We start from the raw sequence: 19,365 nt of genomic DNA, 5'->3' as shown, positions 1-19,365 counted from the left end.
AATTAGTTCAGTTTTATAGGGGCACTCCTTCCTTGGGAGAATTTTTTACTTGAGTATGTAAGACTTTCCCTTAAAAATCACACAGCATACAATTTGCCAGATTACCTGATTTGGTTGGTAATTTGTAAGGCTAAATCATTAGCTGACCCAAGGCTGAAACCTCCTAATGTTGAACATTTTTAAAGATCGAATGAAATAATGAATGTAAAAACAATTTTGGGGAAAAAAAAAAGCTTTACAATGTAAGGTGTGTTTGAAGCAACAGGAAAGGTTTTTAACTTGAAGGGTAAAACACTGGGGGGATGAGCATTCTCACTAAGTGAAGAAATATGTGCAGAAGAGAAAACTTCCTGGAAGGCTGTGTGGCATTGCATGTCAAAACAGGCATACCCTCTGACCCACAATTTACAATTCCAATTCAGATATTTATTTAAGAAAATAATTGGACTAACGTTTGAAGATTTGGCTAGATGGGAATTCGTTGTAGATTTGTTTTGTCAAAGTGAGAAATGTAAAAATAAAAAAAAAAATTTTTTAAACCTAAAGGCATTTAGTTAAATACAATGTGGCATATCCATTCAATGGAACGATATTCAGTGGTAAAAAGACTGCAGGCTTGATCTCAAAATCAAGGCAGTATAAACTAGGATATATATCCCATTTTATATTTAATAGGGAAAATAAGCCTTCAAGGATATACTGCTGTCAATGGTTATACCTCCATGGTGAGATTATGAATGCTGTTTTTTTTCTTACTGTTTGTATTTTCTCATTTTTTCCCCCAGCGAGCATATATAGTACTGCATAGCGTGGATTCTAGAGCCAAACTGCCTGGTTTGACTTCCAATTTTGCACTTAGTAGGTGTGACACTGGGCACATTACTTATCCTTTCCGTGTCTTAGGTTTCCTACCTGTAAAATGCAGGTAGTTATAGTACCTACCTCCAGGGATTATTAAAAAAAACAAACCCAAACTCGTTGCCATGGAGTCGAATCCAACTCGTAGCAGCGCTATAGGACAAAGTAGAACGGCCTCAGGGTTTCCAAGGAGCAGATGGTGGATTCAAACTACTGACCTTTTGGTTAGCAGGTGAGCTCTTAACCACTTCGTCACCAGGGCTCCATGGGATTATAGTGAAGATTAAACGTGGTAATATATCAAGGGAATTAGTAAACGTGGGCATACTAAACACTACATAGATATTTGTTAATCAGCAATTAGGAAAACAATGGAGGTATTTTCACTTTGAGAAACGAATTAATCACTATTAAAAGTTTTCATATGCAAATTAGGGAAGAGGGCAGAAGTTGTCATACCCTAAAACCAAACCATTGCCATTCGAGTCGATTCTGACTCATTTAAATTAAGGCCACAGAAAACAATAAAACTGACAAGAAAAACAACTTGGCGCTACCGAACTTTCTGAAGGAGGCAGTTAAACACACAGGTCTTTAAGGAAGAATATGGGTTCCAAACCTCATATCTGCATAGAACTCTGAGACCGTGGCAAGTCACTTAACCTTCTAAGTCGCAAATTCCTCAACCGTAAAATGGAGTTAACACAAGGCATTAAAGGGGTTGTAAAGCATTGATTTATAGGATTATTCTGCAGATTAATTAAAATTACCTATGTAAAGTGCTTAGTACCAAAAAAAAAAAGACCCAGACCGACTGCCATTGAGTCGATTCCGACTCATAGCAACCCTATAGGACAGAGTAGAACTGCCCCATAGAGTTTCCAAGGAGTGCCTGGTGGATTCAAACTGCCGGCCTCTTGGTTTGCAGCCCTAGCACTTAATCACTACGCCACCAGGGTTTCCAGTGCTTAGTACAGTGACTAGCAATTAGCAAGTACCCAATAAAGGTTAGATATTATTGTTATGATTATTATTAATTACTACCCTTTAAAATTAGCTTTAGACTGCAATGGATCTGAGAAGTATTCACGAAAGCTAAAACCCTAAGACTAGATAGACTACCAAAGTGGAAGCAACAATTACAAAGTTCCGAAGAAGGCAGAAAAACAAATACATGAGCAGGCAGGTGTGGTATAGCAACACGAGCTATCAGATAGCAGGGATTCCAGCTCAGGCATATACTTGAGGAGACATTCAAATTTTTTTAAAGGCACAGTAGTTAAGAGCTACAGCTGCTAACCAAAAAGCTGGCAGTTCGAATCCACCAGGCGCTTCTTGTAGGGTCGCTATGAGTCGGAATCCACTAGAAGGCAATGGGTTAAAAAGAATAACAGAAAAGGAGGACAAGCATTTTATCCACACAATACCCTATGTGGTTGGTATTCTTGTCTCCATTTCACAGAGGAAGAAACAGATTCATAAGAAATAAATATCTTGTCCAAACTTGTGCAGACAGAGAGCAAGGAAGAGGATCCTAGGCCAGGCTTTTAAAAGAACAGTGTTCTGTGCAGAGTCCCTGGGTGGTATAGATGGTCAATGAGCTGGGCTGCTCACTGAAAGGTTGGAAGTTCGAGTCCACCTAGAGGTACCTCAGAAGAAAGGTCCAGTGATCTACTCCTGAAAAATCAGTTATTGAAAACTCTATGGAGTGCAGTTCTATTCTGACACATGTGGAATCAACTCGATGGCAACTTTGTGTGTGTGTTCTATGCACTCACCTAGCTGCTCAGCTAGTAGCTCTGGAGTTAAACATGGGGCGGGGTGAATGGTAAGGCAAGAACCGTGTTAGTGAAAGTGGGGTACTAGGTGGTGGTAACGTTGCCCAAATACCAGATCCAGGGCCCAAGATCTGGGAGCCCAAACTGGGGGTTCCCCTATGTTACTAAAATGGCCTAGGCCACGCAGTACAAGAGATACCAGCTGAAGAGAGCCAACAGATGGGGGACGAAGGGAGAAAGGAGCCAGACCTATCTGCCCTGGTTTTTTATACAGCTAAGGAAACCCTGGTGGTATAGTGGTTAAGTGCTATAGCTGCTAACCAAAAGGTCAGCAGCTCGAATCCATCCAGGTACTCCCTGGAAACTCTATGGGGCAGTTCTACTCTGTCCTATAGGGTCGCTATGAGTCAGAATCGACTCGATGGCAGTGGGTTTCTAATATATATGCAACATTTTTATAAAGCAATAAGACTTTTTTTCTTGTGGAACTCATTCTAAAAAGGTATCAGACTGAAAAGGCAACCTCTACATTTTTCTTTTCATTTCCAGAGAGGACACAAATAGTACGTGCATCCCAGAGAGTGTGAACACTGTGAAGAGTCTGGACTAGACACTGTATCAGGGAGGAGGCCCCCAATATGTGCCTTCTGTCGATTGCCCTCTCATTTCCATTTTCTTAGGCCTCTAACTGGGCATTTTGATTTTCAGATGTTTTCGTAATTTAGCAAACTCCTCCCATCCAACCCCTCAACGGCCAATAGAGGGCAGGCCACCTCTTCCAGGACTCCATCAGCTGTCTGTTCCAATGCCCTTTCTTTTCAGACTTTTTTTTTTTTTTTTTTTTTGGTGTGTGTGTGTGTGGAAGACTCCCTCCCGTCTCAACCATTCAAGTGCTTATTTTAGAGGTATTTACTAAAACCAAGAGCAAGGGGCCACAGACCTTTTCTTTGAGTACTTTTTGTCTGTAATGCTTCCCTCTCCCTTTTTCAACTCATTCATTCCTGCATGCATGCATTCTCATAGGTCCTGCTCCCTTCAATGAGCTAACAATCTAATGGGGTTCAGAGCTGTTTAAGGAACTACTTATACTATAATGTTATAAATGACACAAGGAGCGGTACTTACTCTACACAACAGATAAGGGAATAACCTCAGGAAGGCTTCTCAGAGAAGGCATTAGAGCCAAATTCCACATATGGCTCTAACTCTTATATTTGTATATGCCACTTGGGACCCATGTAATTCTTCTCAGTCCACTTTCTCCCTGACTCTCTATTGTCACCATGTTGGGTCCACCCAACTTCCCTCTGTACTTTCAATCTGGTCTCTGAGGACAAGACAATATTTATGTGTTTGAGCCTCAATCTCAACGCCTTGGCATCTGGCCACCTCCTGGATTGAAGAGAAGAAATAATGATTTCATAACTGAGCTCCTAGTTCCTGCAGTTTCAGATAAGCTACCAGGCCCTTGCAGGCTTCTCATTTGCCACTAGTTGCTGACTTCAAAAAATCTTGTTTTTTCTATTACTTTTATGACTATTAATTCTATAACAAAGAACCACATGAAACTTGAATATTCTGAGCTGACACACCCATTTTAGTCTCAAGAATCTAGCCCATTCTAACTATAACTTCAATTCCTCTGAAAGTCACTTTCTCACCTTGTGTCTACCTACCTTCCAGGTTGTTCTACCACTGGAATCCTAGGAACAATGGATGGTAACCTCTATATTGTCCCTTTTGTTCAATCTCCAGTTTTCCCCAACCCTTAACACATCATTGCCTTAAAACACACACACACAAAAGCAAAACCTTGACAATGATTATAACCCCCTTTTTCCAGACCATAGTGGCTTTTTCATTTCTACAAGGTCACCTGACCTTGGCTTTTTCTGTTGGCTCCAACAGTGTTATCTGCTCCATTTTAATACTGTCTTTATACTTGCCTTTGAACAGAAATACAGATAACCTCCTCTGTGAGTGGAAGGGGCCTTTTAACACAGCGCAATGATGACAGTTTGTTGGCAAATTTCATGGTGAAGTGCTGGTGCCTTGTTGGGGTACAAGAAACAACCGTGTTTAACAGCGTTAACAATTGTGTGTTCTATTTTCTCTTGCGTTTTGCTAACAGAAAAGCTAGTGTATTTCAAATGATTTCACCACGTAATACTTATAGAGCCTTAGAGTGAGGGCCTTTGGAGATCATCTAATTTGAACTACACAATTGCAGAAATCGTCTCTATGACATCACTGCCAACTACTCATCCCAAGAGCAATTTAAGCTCCTCTAGAAATGGGACGCTCATTCCCCCTTTCCGACGTTGAACATCTCTGCAATGACCCTCTGGTAGTGATAATTAATGAGCCTCTTCTCCCTCCTGGGGACAAACAAACAGATTGGAGAAATATTTAGGTTCTGATGCCAGCAACTAGGAAATACTCCATTGGTAACTTTGGCTCTTTGCTTCAGGATTAGAGTGGTTAAACCAAGATATTTATCATAAGTATAAATTTCTTCTGGAAACAGAGAATTCCATATGCATCTTTGTTTCCTTACACTCCTAGGCTGTTAACTTTTGATCCATTAGTCAACATTTTCAGGATCCATTCCACTGCCACTTTCCTACAGACAGACCATCCGGGATCAGAGGGTCGGCCATTCCCACTTCACTTCTGCCACAGAATCTGATTTTTTTTCCCCCACAGATCCAAGTCACTTTTGTTCAATTCACTAATTTTATTGATCCCAACAGACATCCTGTGAATTGAGGGGCATTTCTTCACATGCTTTCGAGAACCTTCTCTGACAGCCACTGAGGAGAACCATCTTCACACGATGCATTTTGCATCACTTCAGTTTCTTCTTTACCTGGTTTATCACAAAGGATATTCAGCACATATCTTCTTTATTAGTACATTCACAATAAATCAAAAACAAACAAAAACCCACCACTTTAGTCCTGGAGCCTGGGAAAGAAAAAGGCAATGTCAGATGACATTAACGATGCACGAGGTACACGGGTCTAGTGTCATGTCAAGACTTGTAATAATCTAGTATTCGGCTTCACTTAAAGGAGAAACATTTCGCTCTGTTATTTTCCAGTCACCCACTCCCATAACACAGCACCGAGGGCAGAGCTACAAAACACACAACAACGCAGGATGTGGACGATTACAATTCAACTCAAAGCTACAGGAGCCCCCAGCAGCCCCCCACCCCGCGAAAATTTACCTACACCGCTTAACGCGCTTAATTCACCAGCAGCTTCGCTGGAGACGTCTCAGAGCTCTCCGAGACTCCATTACATAATATCTTTTACAAAGTCTGTTCCCAGCTCGAGCAGAAGATGGATTCTCATCCAGTTCGCGGAGGCTCCTTGCAGTTCCTTCCCTCCCCCGCGGTTCGATCCGCCGAGTGCCCCAGTCGAGGTTGCAGCAAGTCCCTGGGCCCCGAGCCTCCGTCACTCTTCGAACTCAGAGCCACCTCGGAGGTGCAGCCGCCTGGCCCTCGGGGATCCCAGGCCAGCTGCGGCGGCACGGGGCCGGCGGGCGCTCGGGACAGTCGGCGCTTGCTGAGTCCGCCCGGATCCCGGAGCCCCGCTCGCAGCTCGCGGTTCTCGGGCGGGCGCGGCGCGCAGCTGCCTGCCTGCAGGCCGGCTCCGTGCGCCGCACTCCGGGAAGAGGAGGAGGGGAGGAGGTGGAGGCGTGCGAGGGAGCAGGGGCCCGGCCGCCGCCGAGGAGAGGGGGCCGGGCGGCCAGGGAGAGGCAGCCAATGAGCGGCGCGCGGCGCGGGCGGGGGCAGGGCTGGGGGATGAGGTAGGATGGGGGAGGGCGCAGCCCGAGCGGCCGAGGCTCGAGCCATAAACAAGCGCCCGGAGGAGCCGCGCAGGAGTGAGGCGAGCGGGGCGCGCGGAGCGGACGCCGCGGACCTTCTGCTGCGCCACCGCGCCCACTCGGCGGCTCGGGAGGCGGAGACCGGCCGGGGGCTGCGCAGCCGGGAGGAGGACAAGGAGGAAGCACCGCCAGCACCGCTGTAGCCCAGCGCCGCCGCTGCTACAAGTTTGGGCTGAACCGGAGCTGCCGGGAGGAAACTTTTTTCTTTTTTTCCCCCTCCCTCCCGGGAGGAGGAGGAGGAGGGGAAGCCACCGCTGCCGCTGGCGCCAACGCTAGTGGGCTCGGGGTCGGCGCGGCCGGCAAGGGAGGCGGGGGCCTCGCCCCGCCAGGGGAGGCGCGCCCCGGGGGCCCCGAGGGGGGCGGCGAGGACCGCGGGCTGCGGGTGCGGCGGCGGCGCGTGTACCCCGCGCAGGGGAGGGCGCCCGCCCCGCTCCCGGCCCGACTGCGAGGAGGCGGCGGCGGCGGCGCAAGAGGATGTACTTGGTGGCGGGGGGCAGGCGGCTGGCCGGCTGCGGGCACCTGGTCTCGCTGCTCGGGCTGCTGCTGCTGCTGGCGCGCTCCGGCACCCGGGCGCTGGTCTGCCTGCCCTGCGACGAGTCCAAGTGCGAGGAGCCCAGGAACTGCCCCGGGAGCATCGTGCAGGGCGTCTGCGGCTGCTGCTACATGTGCGCCCGCCAGAGGAACGAGAGCTGCGGCGGCGCCTACGGGCTGCACGGAGCCTGCGACCGGGGGCTGCGCTGTGTCATCCGCCCCCCGCTCAATGGCGACTCCATCACCGAGTACGAAGTGGGCGTCTGCGAAGGTACGGCCGCCCGCTCGCCCGCCCGCCACTGGCCCCCTCCCACCTGGCCCGCGCCGCCCCTTCGGCGCTTAGTGCGCGGAACAAAGTTTGGCCGAGACTTTCCCGAGGAGAGAGGGCTCCGCGGGAGGAAGGCGGTCCCCGTCCCCGTCCCCGGGAGAGCGCCCTCCGCGCTTCTCCTCCCTCTTGCTGCTCCCTCTGACGCTTGGCTGGCCTCGGGCAAGGTTGGATTTTGTGGGTGGGGGAGGGCGAATCGGGGGATCTTCCCCGGCGGTGCAAAGGCACGCACACATGGGGCCATTCCGGCTGTGGCTGGGTGGCCCGGCCCTGCGGCCTTGGGCGGGGGCGCGCGGGCTGGGGGCACTGCAGAGCTGCCCGCGGGCCCCTGGGGCGGCCGGCCGCCGCCCTCGCCGCACTAGCGCAGTGTGGAACCGTGTGCTCCACACCGTCCACCAAAGTCCATTTTCTCTTGACAGAGGAGACGTGTCTCCAGCTCACACCCCCTGTGTGGCTTTTATTATCTTTTCCTTGCTCTCTTCCTTCACCCCCTTTCTTCTCCTTCGCATATAAATCAGTTTTAGCCCCGGAATATGTCAGCCCAGGGGAAGTTACATACGGTGGTTACTCATTTATTTGCCTATTGAAAATGGTCAAAGGGTTTCTCTCCTGAAAGGAAGGGCCGGGGGGGGGGGGGCGGTGGGGAGGAGAGAATTGCACCTAGGAGTGAAAAGTTATTTCTGACTATTAGTGGCTCCTTTTTAGGATCAGATATCCGCGTGCTTCCGATCGTGTTGCTGGTTCCTTGTTTTTGTTTGTTTGACAGCAGGGAGCGTTCTGCTGGTTTCTCCACTACGCAGCGTGCATCATGGTGTTGAGACTGATGGAGGGAGAAAGATTAGTGTACTATCCCTCGTTGGGAGAGCCTCTGCTGGTGGATGTCGGCCTTAATTCCTGTCCGCCTACCTCGGCCTTGGGGTGCCTGGTCTGATTTGGCTTCCAGAGAGAGGCAGTGAGGTTTTTTTTCTTTTTTATCCTGGCTAAGGGGTACAACTCGGTGAACGCAAGGAAAAGTGGGACCCCGGCTCCGGCTGACGGCGGTGATGCTGTTCCGGGCATCGTGGTGAATGAGCAGAGCCTAGCAGCCTTACTTATGGGGAGCGGCGCCCTCTGCCCCAGTCCCTTCCTTACTACTGTACAGCAAGCACCTAGAGACCAGGGGAAGGTGTATTTTGAAGCATCAGTGTGTGTATGTGTGCTTATTTTGTGTGTATGTGTTTATTTATTGTAGTGGGATAAAGGCAAAGGGGCTGGCAACCTTAAGGATAAAAGCTGATCTCGTGAAAGGTTTCAGTTCTGTGATTCTGTTTAAAGACACATGCACACACATTTATTGACACCTGCAGTTTTTAGAGTTTGGACAGTTTTGGAAAATCCAGGAGGCCTTTCTGGTTTGGAAGCTAGTGGGCAGTACTGACTTATTCTAGGTGGAGGGGATGTGCTCTGCTGCATCCTTAGGACATTAGGTTCAGAAGAGTGCATTTGCCTGAGATACACAAGCCTCTGCCTGGTGTTAAGTCCCATTTTGTAGCATGTCTATTCCTCATATGCGGAAAACTGTCCATCAGGTTAACTTCTGATACAATTTTATACCTCTGATTTTGGGAATTCTGAGTGACTTAGACTACAGGAATGGTCTTTGAACTCTGCCGCTTGGAGTATATTAACATACTTAACCCAGCCTCCCGTAAATCTAAAAAGAACAAGCAACAAGGAAAAATGGGTAAATGCAATAGAAACTGCTGTACTCTCAGAAGGACTTTTAAAGGTTCTGATTCTAGCTGTTGTTTTGTTTCTTCTTAACACGTTTCTGGTGAAGGAAATGTGGAGCTAGGGGAACGTTTACTGTGATCAAGTGTTTTGGCAGCATTTTCCTGGGTCATGGTATGGAGGTATTTTGGCAGTTGTTGGTGAGCCTTTCATTCCTCTGAAATGATGTGGCTCCTCAGACTCACAGCTTCCTCTCTTCTGGTAACAGCCCCTGCACTTGGTATTAGGCTTGAAAGTGCTTGGAAGGCATGTTGACATGATTATATCTCAATTAGTGCTCTCTGGCAACACTTTTCATTTAGCAAGCCTGTTTTCAGCTACCAAAATTGCGTGTTCAGGGCATTTGTTTTAGAATTCTAAAAGCAGCACTCAAGTTGTATTCTAGATCTATGAAACTGAAACATGTATGATAGAATGGTTGGATTTAGAGAGATATTTCAGTCATGTATCTAAAATTTCAAATATTTTCAGCTTACTACGGGGTTTATGAAAAAAATGGGATGAGTAACCTTTTTTTGTTTACTTCCTGTTATTAAGAATTAGAAGAGTCTTCCTGTGTAAGTAATTATCTAGAAGTTGCTGACTTTGCAAGAAATTTCTCAATGGCTGGTGTCTCCATCAGTTTCCAGTTTTCTTCAGAAATTCATGTGCTGAAGCATAATTATGATAACTAATGTGAATAAGAATTGATATAGTTCATGTCAAGTCTTTTTTGCTACAATTTTTGCACTAAAATGACCCCTACTGGTTGTATCTGTTAATGAAATCTCTTGAAAACTTCTTATTTAATTGGCTATATGAAAAAATATATTGCGTAGCATAGAAATACTATGACTAATCTACCTGCTTTCCATGAGGTAATCTAAAAATTACGTTGCTCTGTTTGCCAACTTGCAGTAGTTTTATTTGTGTTATTCCTTATACTGGCTTTGTGAAACAAAATTAATGTTCTTAACTGCAGTTCACAAGTGAGTTCAGTAAATCAGGGCAGAAATGGACCCCTTCCAACTTGTGGCTCACTACCTTAGGTTTTTAAGGCATTTTGGCACATAGTAGGTGATCAATAAATGTGCCTGGAATAAAGATGAAAATTCTGTGTCTTAGAAAGAACACTGAAGAAAAATATTTTCTGAAAGAGTAAACAATGTGATGAGTGTGTCTTGTGAACCATGCTAGATGCGCACTCGAGTTTTCTTTTCCCTTCCTTCCCTCCTCCCTTTTTTTTTTTCCTTCTTTTTTGTGTGTGTGTGTGTTAAGTGTATGTTAACAAATGAGCATGGAACCAGGTAGCTGAAGTTTGCTCTGCCCTCTCAGTCTAAAAATTGCTTTCTATCCCCTGGGAAAGCACAAATCCTTTTCCTGTTTCCATTCATCTGGTAAGTCTTCTGTTGCCTTTTGCAGCATCTTAACTGGCCTGTTTCTTGGCCAGACTGCCCACATCCAAGGAAATAGCCCAGAAGCCAGAGAAAAAAGTTTGGATTCTGAACTCCTGAGGAAGAAGACTAGATGGGAGACCTCTTTGAGGGATCAAAAATAAAGTGTTACAGTACTACCAAAGTGGGATTTTCTAGGAAGAATGTTTATTAGGACAGCTGAGAATTATATTTTGAGATAAGGGGATGAGGCCCATTCTTTTCTATGTGGAAAAGTACTGTTTGGTTCTGGAAGGGGTGGGGTGGAGTGGGGGTGGGGGGAAGCATGACCAGCATTCTCCGAATAATAAAAAGGCAGATGAAGGCTGGAGTTTGGCACCTTATGAGACAGAGTGATTTGGAACCAAGTAGACTCTATTGAGTTGCTCTGCTGTGAGAACTTTGTTGCATAAGATCCAGGTGATTACAGATAAGCACCAGCTTTTTTTTCCAGGGGATATTTATTCACTGGCTTCATTATTACCAAACTTAGCTTTCCATGGCTTTCACCAGTGTGGTCTAAACACTGCTACTTTCAGAACACAAGCCGCCTTTTATTTCCCTGGGTGTTTTAACTTTTCCTTCCATCCGCTTTTCATGGGGTGGTGAACCAAGTATTTGTGGGTGGGTAGTTACAGGACAAATGGTTGGGGCAAATGGTTAACACTCTCAGCAGCTAACTGGAGGGTTGGAAGTTCGAGTCCACCTAGAGGTAACTTGGAAGAAAGGTCTGGCCATCTACTTTGAAAAATTGGACCTTGAAAACTGTATGGAGCACAGTTCTACTTTGACCTGCTTGGGCTCACCATGGGTCAGAATTAACTTGGCAGCAACTGGTTACTGGTTACTTGCAGCAAAGAACAGAATTTTTGGATTTTTTTTTTTCTTCCTGAGATGGTTGCCATTAGAAGGTTATAGTTTTTTTTTTTTTTTTTTTTTTTAATCCCTGGAAGACAGCCAGTGGAGTTGATGGTTTTTTGAAAGGAAATGTGTGGAAGATCTGATGTGAGGCCCAGATAGCAGGTTTCAAGAGGCCAGATATGGCATCAAAGCATTTGGTTTGTGCACAAGCTGCATGGGAACTGCCCCCATTGCTCTGTAATAGGCCTGGAGTTAAGAGAGTTAAGAGGGCATAGATTTCAATTTTTGCTAATTGAACAGGGAAAGGCAAAGTTAATACTTTTGTACTGGAGTTAGAGAAATTAAAACTTCCAGGGTTCCAAACCTTTTTGAGTAATGTATTTCATTTTCCATCTCAAAAATCTTTAGGTAGAGTGAGCTCTTAGATGCCAGAGAGAGAAGCAAGCAGAGGGCTTATAAAATTACGTTAGAAGGATATGAGAAGAGAAACCAATATAAGTAAACAAGGAAGTAATTAGTTCCTTCCAAAAGTAAATATTGACCAAATGTACGGATACTATTCACTGCACATACACAAATGACAGGACTTGGTGACCTTCACTTTGACTGTCAAGCTTACAGAATTCTCACTGTTTTTGAGGAGTTTTAGTCACATAAAACACTTGGCAAGAGTCAAATGAATTACATATCATCAGAAAGTCAAAAATAGCAAGTCGAGAAGTATTTGCTTCCATTAATACATGTGAAACAATGACCAGGAGAATGTATAAACTATCTGTTGGCAATACAGTTGTGAACAGCCATGTGATGAAGAAAACTGTAACAGCCGTAAGTGATGGGCATTATATTGAATTGTAGGCGGTATTTGGTGATTCGGTGCAGGCTTCTGTGTTTTGTGTGGCTTAATTAAGATATGAAGATCTGGATGGGTGAGTGAACAGCTTGGAAATACAGGTCCCGGCGTTATAAAGTTGGGGAAGTAGATAAAACACGACCCCTAAAAAGATAATAGCGTGAAAGGAATAAAAAATGATGAATGAGAGAAGGAAAAAATACTGAATTCATCTTACGGCAACGACATCATCCTTTTAAGAATAATTCAAAGCATACTCCAGACATTAATTGTGAAATTCCTGGAAAATGTGGGTGTGTTTAACGTTTCTCAGTCTATGGCACTAGCATGAGAGATGACAGTGCTGGCTTAGCGTGTAAATATGATAGAATAGGAGGTGATAAAATGAGTGAAAGGTAAATATGTTTGGTGAAGCAGGTTATTGTAACACTGTGTTCCCTATGGCACATTCGGTATCTGGATTTCGGAGACACCTCAATAAATCTCATTTAATTATTTGAGGAAGAAACAGTAGATTAGCCAAACACGCATGAATAATAATAAGTTAAAAGCCTGCCTTCTCAGAGGTTGAATTTTCCAGAGCTGTAGTTTCAAAGATCTGACTTGTCTTTGCGTAGAAATCAATCATTTACTCATTGATCCTCAAGCTGTACAAGGCCTTCTGCTGGGGTACAGGGTCAGTTGGGGAGCTTGGGGACCTCTCAAACATGTTCCTTACACTCTTCATCCTCTTTAAATCAAGATAAGGAGGTAAGACAGTGAGGCTATAAAAAAAAAATCTGCATAGTAAATGTAAGTGCAAGCTGAATAGAAGTGATTCTACAAGTCTGTGTGTGATTAATTGGTGAATGAAATATGTGGATAAAATTTTTTCTAGGAATCAAAGGATCTACGATGATTTATTCAGTCTCTGATGGCAGAGCCTGCAAGGGGAATTAGAATTTGAACTATGTGTAAAAGTATGAGTAGGCTATCTTTTTTTTGGTGGGGAATGACACCCTACCCATTCTCCTCAGAGCGGTGCACACACAGGTCATAGTGTTCCCAACATCGGAGAATGAGGTTGCATTCTTAATGCTTTACTAGCTGTGGTTCACAATGGCAGGTTTCCTTTTGAGACTGATTTTCTGTTTGCTCTAGCTTGCTCCACTGGGCCGATGGGTTGACAGTGGACCGAGAAGTATCCCCTTTTCGGTGTCACTTGACTTCATGCTGCCCATTGGGGCTTGCCCTGCCTGGCCAGTTAGCCTGGTTAACACATTGAAAACTTACGTGTTTAGGCAAGACCTCCTTGGTCTTAAAGACAGAGGAGTTGTTTAATATACCTAAATTTAAGAATGACTTCAAGGTAAATATTGAACCGTAAATGTTCATTGGGGCCTATGTGAAACAAACAAAAAAATTCAAATACTCCAATTTTCTGTTACAAAATGAATAGATCTCAATTTCTTACCTCCCCTCCCCACCCCCAATTAATTCTCATCGTGAAATACTTATATGTTGTTTTAAGAGTTTATTGGTTAGGAACTTTGTTTCTGGGGTCAAATCTTCACTCTGCTTCTGTGAGTCCCAGTTTTCTCATCTGTATAGTGGAGTTAATAGTAGGGTTGCTATAAGGACTTAATGGATCCCTGGAAAGCATGCGGAAGAGTGACTGGCAGGTGGTAAATGTTTAATAACAACAAAGCTACTAACCAGTGTAAGTGACAGGAGTATTCTCTTGTTCTGCTTAATCTTTATCACCCTGAGTAATTGATCGTCAGTAATTAAGGAGCTTGGGCTCCTAGAAAGGGAGTGAATTGTTAGAGTACAAACCCTTCCCTTCCCACCCCAGCACCACAAATGCTTTAGAGTTAGAAAAATTTATGTAAGGCCTCTGAAGCTAGTCAGTGCCTCTCCTAGTGCCCCTTTGTTAAACCTCGTCTAATTACTACAGAATTTACATATTTTGGGTAAAATATGTAGGGAAGAATCTGCAACTTTTTTTTTTCACATTGTTATAGGAATTCTAAATTTACCTATGTGTCTGTGGGGTAGTATTTCATTTGGGGATAATACATGTTTGCCTTCACCTTATAGTTTTGAAAGAAGATTTTGCTCCTAGCTCCTGGAGTGTTCACACTGGTGGTCACTGCTGAATTTGACCTGGGCTCAGTCCTAGCTGGCTTGAGCTAAGGAAACAGCTTGTATGGCAGCTTGCTTCCCATAGGCAGTTGGTATAAACTAGGCAAAACCAAAGTCAGAGCTTCAACCAATCTCTTACTCTACCCTCCTTTTAGCCCTACCCATTTCCCTACCGTCCTTTCATCTACAAATATTTATTGAGCATCTGCTGTGGGCCTGGTAATAGGTACCTCTTAGGTTTGCTGTGAGGGATACATGAGATAAAACTGCGCTTCTGGAATTTTAATCTATGTGCGAATCACCTTGGGATCTTGTTAAAGCGCAGGTGCTGATTCAGTAGGTCTGGATCACCCTGAGATTCTGTATTTCTAACCATCTCTCAGGTGATCTCCAGTGCTACTGGTCCTTGGACCACACTTTTGCGAAAAGCAAGTATGTGTAAAGCGTGTACAGAGTGTGGCGTATACACAGACCTGACAAATGTTAGCTGCTATTCAAAAATAATTATTATAATATTTTTTTATTATAATAGTTATTTTTGAACCAAAATAAATAAGGTCCCTGCTTTCACAGAGCCCACAGCTTAAGGGTAGACAGTGAAACCTGAGAGGATCCATTCTAGCCCAAGAGAGTTACTTAAAGCTGTTAAGCCCTGAGATAGGGAAGTGTTGGGCATCTCAGGAGCACCCAAGAGGCCTAGTAACTAGAACTTTGACTGCCAGGAAGGGTTTACTGGAGGGAGCAGCAATAGGCAAGACCTGAGGGTCTTCTCTCCTCCCTTCTCCTTCCTACTCCTCTTGTACAAGACATTTTAGAAGAAAGAAAATAGGCCTTGGGCCTAGACGAACCTACATTCAAATTTCAGCTCAGTCATTTTTTAACTGTAAGATCAGCTTGCTTAGTTTTTTGGGGGCCTCAGTTTCTCATCTGTGAAATTGGACTATTAATAGCTTTCTATAAAGTAAATATTATATATAGATATAGATTGTGTATTTGTGTGTTTGTGTGTGTAATGCTTAGTACAGTTCCTGGTACCAAAGAAATTTTAAGAAAGATAATATTCTAATTTCTCTCCTAGTGTCCTCGGTTTCTCATTTTTTTCTTCATTATCTTTATTTGTATGTTTTGGAAACCTATTTTGTGTACATACTCACACTTCCTGTATGCTTAGCTCAACTAATAGGGGACTCTGAAAATTTGGGTTCCAGATGTATATGAGAGTGCAAAGGACTGTGAAATACTGAGAATGAGGGGCTGCAAGGCCAGGGACTCTGAACCGAGAAAGCACTTGTTGATTTGATCTGGGGCAACTGTAATTGCCAGCCCCTTTGGAGTTTCAGCAAAATGTGAACATTTGCTTGATTTTTGTGGCTTGAATCCTCACTACCAGAGAGCAATTTCAAATTAATATTTTTTAAGAGGTGACATATTTTAATACTGGTGGCATGTGGTTTCATGAAAGCAAATTAAATGTCATTTTATTGTTAGAGTTTTTTGTGGGTGTCTGGACATCACCTGAGACGTTGAAGACACCAGTGTGCCCCCAAGGCAAGGTTGGATCACGGGGGCTGCAGGATGAAGCAGTAGCAGGCCTGGAGAGGTTCAAGGATCTGGTGGGCTTGGATTCCCAAGCCAGTGAGCGGGAGAGTGTGTGAGGACTGGGATTCCTCTGCGCATTGGCTTTTCTTAATCTCATGTGTTCCACCTGTCCTTCATGTGAATTCTTACTGTGGGTTTATGGAGGATTTTCATTGTGGTTACTCCGGAGAGTCTTTGTGTTACAGTGCAAGGGCTAGTAAGGTACAATATCTAGAATTAAAATATTTCATGTTCTTATCTCTGTAGTTCCTATTGTAGGTGTGGTCTCACCTTAGGAGAGCAAAACAGCATGTTCTTAGCTGTGTCTTTTCCTTCATCCCTGGAAATAGGTATCATTTTTGTCCTCAAATACTGGTTGAGGACTCACAAGGCAAATGGTTTCTGTTGGCTGTTGTGGAACAAGGAGAAAGGATTTGATTACACAGTCTTTGGCCTCAGTAGTTTATAACTTGAGAACCAAATCTCATTGCCACACAGCAGAAATTGAATTTCTTTCCAGAAACTCTTTTAGTACCTATCACTGTAGTGCCTCTGTCTTCTATCAAGAATGCTGGGACTCAAACTTGTAACCTACAAGCAAAGTGAAAAAAAAAAACTTCAAAAATAATTTGAGGGTTTCTTTTAAAAAATATAACAACCTAATTTGAAATATCCTGGGAACATTTGTCTTATGAACATATAAGAAAGACATTAAGTATTAAATTATATTTTAGGATGTTGTCATTTTAAACTTTTTAAGTTCTTGAGAATGAAGAATTTACTCTTGAAATTTTAGCTAAGTTCTTAGCAGCCAGCTACTCTGGCTATGGCAAGATAAGGAAAAAAAGGATAAAGGCTGTAACTACAGACTGTCTTATTTAGTGTTTCAAAACAAAAACCATAAACAAACATCTCAGATTCAAAACAGAAAGGAATTTCTGGCAGGGACTAATGAAACCTGAGCTGGTAGAGTCTCATTCTAGAAGAGGTAACTTATTTAGCTTTTTATACAAAGGCCACAAGCAAAACGTTTCACAGCTGTGATAAAACACAAGGCATCTCAATATTGGAGAGTAATGATTCCTTTTTAAAGACTGAACAATCTGCCAAAATAAGACCAGCCTACCTTGAGGAAGTTTAATGTGAACTAGACTTTACTAAGAATTAGTTGGACCACTTAAATCCTTATAATGTGTGAGGAATCTTTCTTAAAGGATGTATGAGCTCCATCCCATCAGCATGTGTGTTTATAATCTGCAGAGGCAGAACGTTCCATTGTCTTGTCAAATGTAGAACTTGAAAACTTTCACGTTGCTTTACTCACTTTCCATAGTTGGAATTTGCTTTTTTAAAGGTATGGGTATTTACATTCTGAGTGAGGAAAAGGGGATGGTTTTTAGACAATTTTATCTCTGAAAGGCAAAGTGAAAGAGTTTTTAAATGGTTTGAGGAAAAAAATGGGTATGCTCTGTGTTTTCCAGAACCACTGAGTTCTTACATTTCAGGCAACTTTTAGGAAAATTTTATTACAATTATCTGTGACATAAAAATGAAAGGCCAAATAAAGTTTCATATTTTGATCAAAATAGCTTGTTTCAGAAAAAATGTAAGGCTGCTCAAAAAGATAAATATCACAAATTTCTTGTATAGGAGAATGGCATGATAAAGAAGAAAAAATACCTGTGACTTCCAAATCCACCTTTATCCCTTAGTATTTCAGTGACTTAGATAAAACTCCCTCAGCTTCTCTTGGCTTCACCTACCTTAATCTGTCCAAAGGGAATTAAATAGTTACTTACCTGTAGGCAGCGCAACTGAATCAGATGATATCTTAAGGCCCTTCTGGTTATAAGATCTATGTTTTTATGACCTAGAAGTGCTGGGCAAGAGTCAAATATTACCTTGTGTTTGTAAAGCCAGGGAAGGAAAAAGTGGTAGTATCTACATGACTCTTCGCCAAGTGCTGTAGACAGAAGGGCTTAGCAGAAAAGACCAAACGTTTTCCATAGTTATGTTTGTTTATTTACTGTGAGGTGGAAGAGACACAAAACATAGTCATGAGGAACTTGGTGATGCCTTTAAATGCCTGTGAGCTTTAAGCCCTATTAACTGTGGCCTAGGTGGGATTCTTTGACAGCGCTGGGTTCTGGTTAGATGGGGTTCAAGGTACACCTATGTGTCTTTTTTATGTCTGTCCTGGCCTGCTGCCTTTACTCTTTCTCCATTTTCTTATTCACTGCATTAATTATTACAGCTGTGAAGTAGGTAGGTGACAAATACAGTACTGCAAACAGAGAAGCTTGAGCAAAGACAGGCCAAAACTTGCCCCAATTCACATGCTCATTTTTTGCCTCTGACACTAGGAGAGAGTTGAGTAACTGCTATTCTTCCAAATACTGCAGGCAGCAGCCAAATTCTTAGCATTCCTTTACCTTTGCTGCTGTTTTCACTTGCCAGGGAGTTTCCCACCAGACACCGGGCAAGCAGTTTTCTTAAGGCGCGTACTGAATTTAAAGAGACATAACAGTAATAATGTGTGAAAGGGGGTACTGCTGGCTGAACATGGCGCTTAAGTGTCTCATATTGGGAGAGTGAAATGACATGCTGCAGAGGGACATGCTGCAGACTTCACCAGCCCCCTCACCCCCGCGTGTCACTGAGCATGGTACCAGGAAACCGTGTGTGTATGTGTGACAGCAAATCCTCACTCACCATATTTCAAGCACAGGCCAGCTATGAAATTCAGAAAGTTGTCTCTTAGTGTCTAGAAACATCACCTTTCCTTTGCGTGTTGTCCAGTGGCAGGCACTGAGCAAGGTTGGATGGCATGGCTCTGTGGCTGTGAAGCTTCATGTAATACATATTATACTAAAGAAAGTGACTCTCAGCACAGCCTCCGGCGTATACCAGCTATAAACTTGCTTCGCCTTGTGGATATTACATTTTTGCCAAGAGCAGCCTTCCAGAATGAGGTGCTAGTTAATTCCATTCCGGCATTTATTCATTAATAAGTCTGCTGAATGCTAAATACTCCATTTGGGAGTATGTGACATGAGAAGCTCAGCAACTAATTATTATGTAGACCTCTTCCATCGTTCTCACCTTCAATTCAATTACCTAAGCCACCAATCCCCAGCAATATGAACTAATTGAATTTTTAGTTTTCTGTAATATTTTGCTGTTTGCCCTAAGATTTTTTTTTTGCTGAAATATATAAAACTGCTATAAGTTTGCTAAGAACTGGGTAAGCATTTTATACTGTTAGAAGAAAACATTTTTAGTGGAGTACTGTGGCTTGCCCTGCCTTTCCTTTTTTTTAAAGATGATATCAAGAGTTAAATCCTATTCCTGATCTTATCATCCCTCTTCCAGGCTAGATTT

The 19,365-nt window shown here is 43.6% G+C and overlaps 1 protein-coding gene across 4 annotated transcripts in view; it reads left to right on the top strand.

Moving 5' to 3' along the window:
• Nucleotides 1–6,989: 6,989 nt before the first annotated feature.
• The window catches only part of CRIM1 (cysteine rich transmembrane BMP regulator 1), a 244,272-nt gene continuing 231,896 nt past the window's right edge, over nucleotides 6,990–19,365 (top strand). For 3 of the 4 annotated variants that reach the window (XM_064277211.1, XM_064277210.1, XM_064277201.1), the window contains exon 1: nucleotides 6,990–7,332. In XM_064277211.1, coding sequence (XP_064133281.1) covers nucleotides 7,005–7,332 — 328 coding nt within the window. In that variant the 5' untranslated portion in view covers nucleotides 6,990–7,004. The remainder of the gene's footprint in view (nucleotides 7,333–19,365) is intronic. The other variant, XM_064277209.1, reaches the window with a different exon arrangement.

This window comes from Loxodonta africana, chromosome 26, assembly GCF_030014295.1.
Source record: "Loxodonta africana isolate mLoxAfr1 chromosome 26, mLoxAfr1.hap2, whole genome shotgun sequence".
NCBI classification, from domain to species: Eukaryota; Metazoa; Chordata; class Mammalia; order Proboscidea; family Elephantidae; genus Loxodonta; species Loxodonta africana.
The sequence above is the reverse complement of the archived record's forward strand: the minus strand, read 5'-3'. Positions and strand labels throughout refer to the sequence as shown.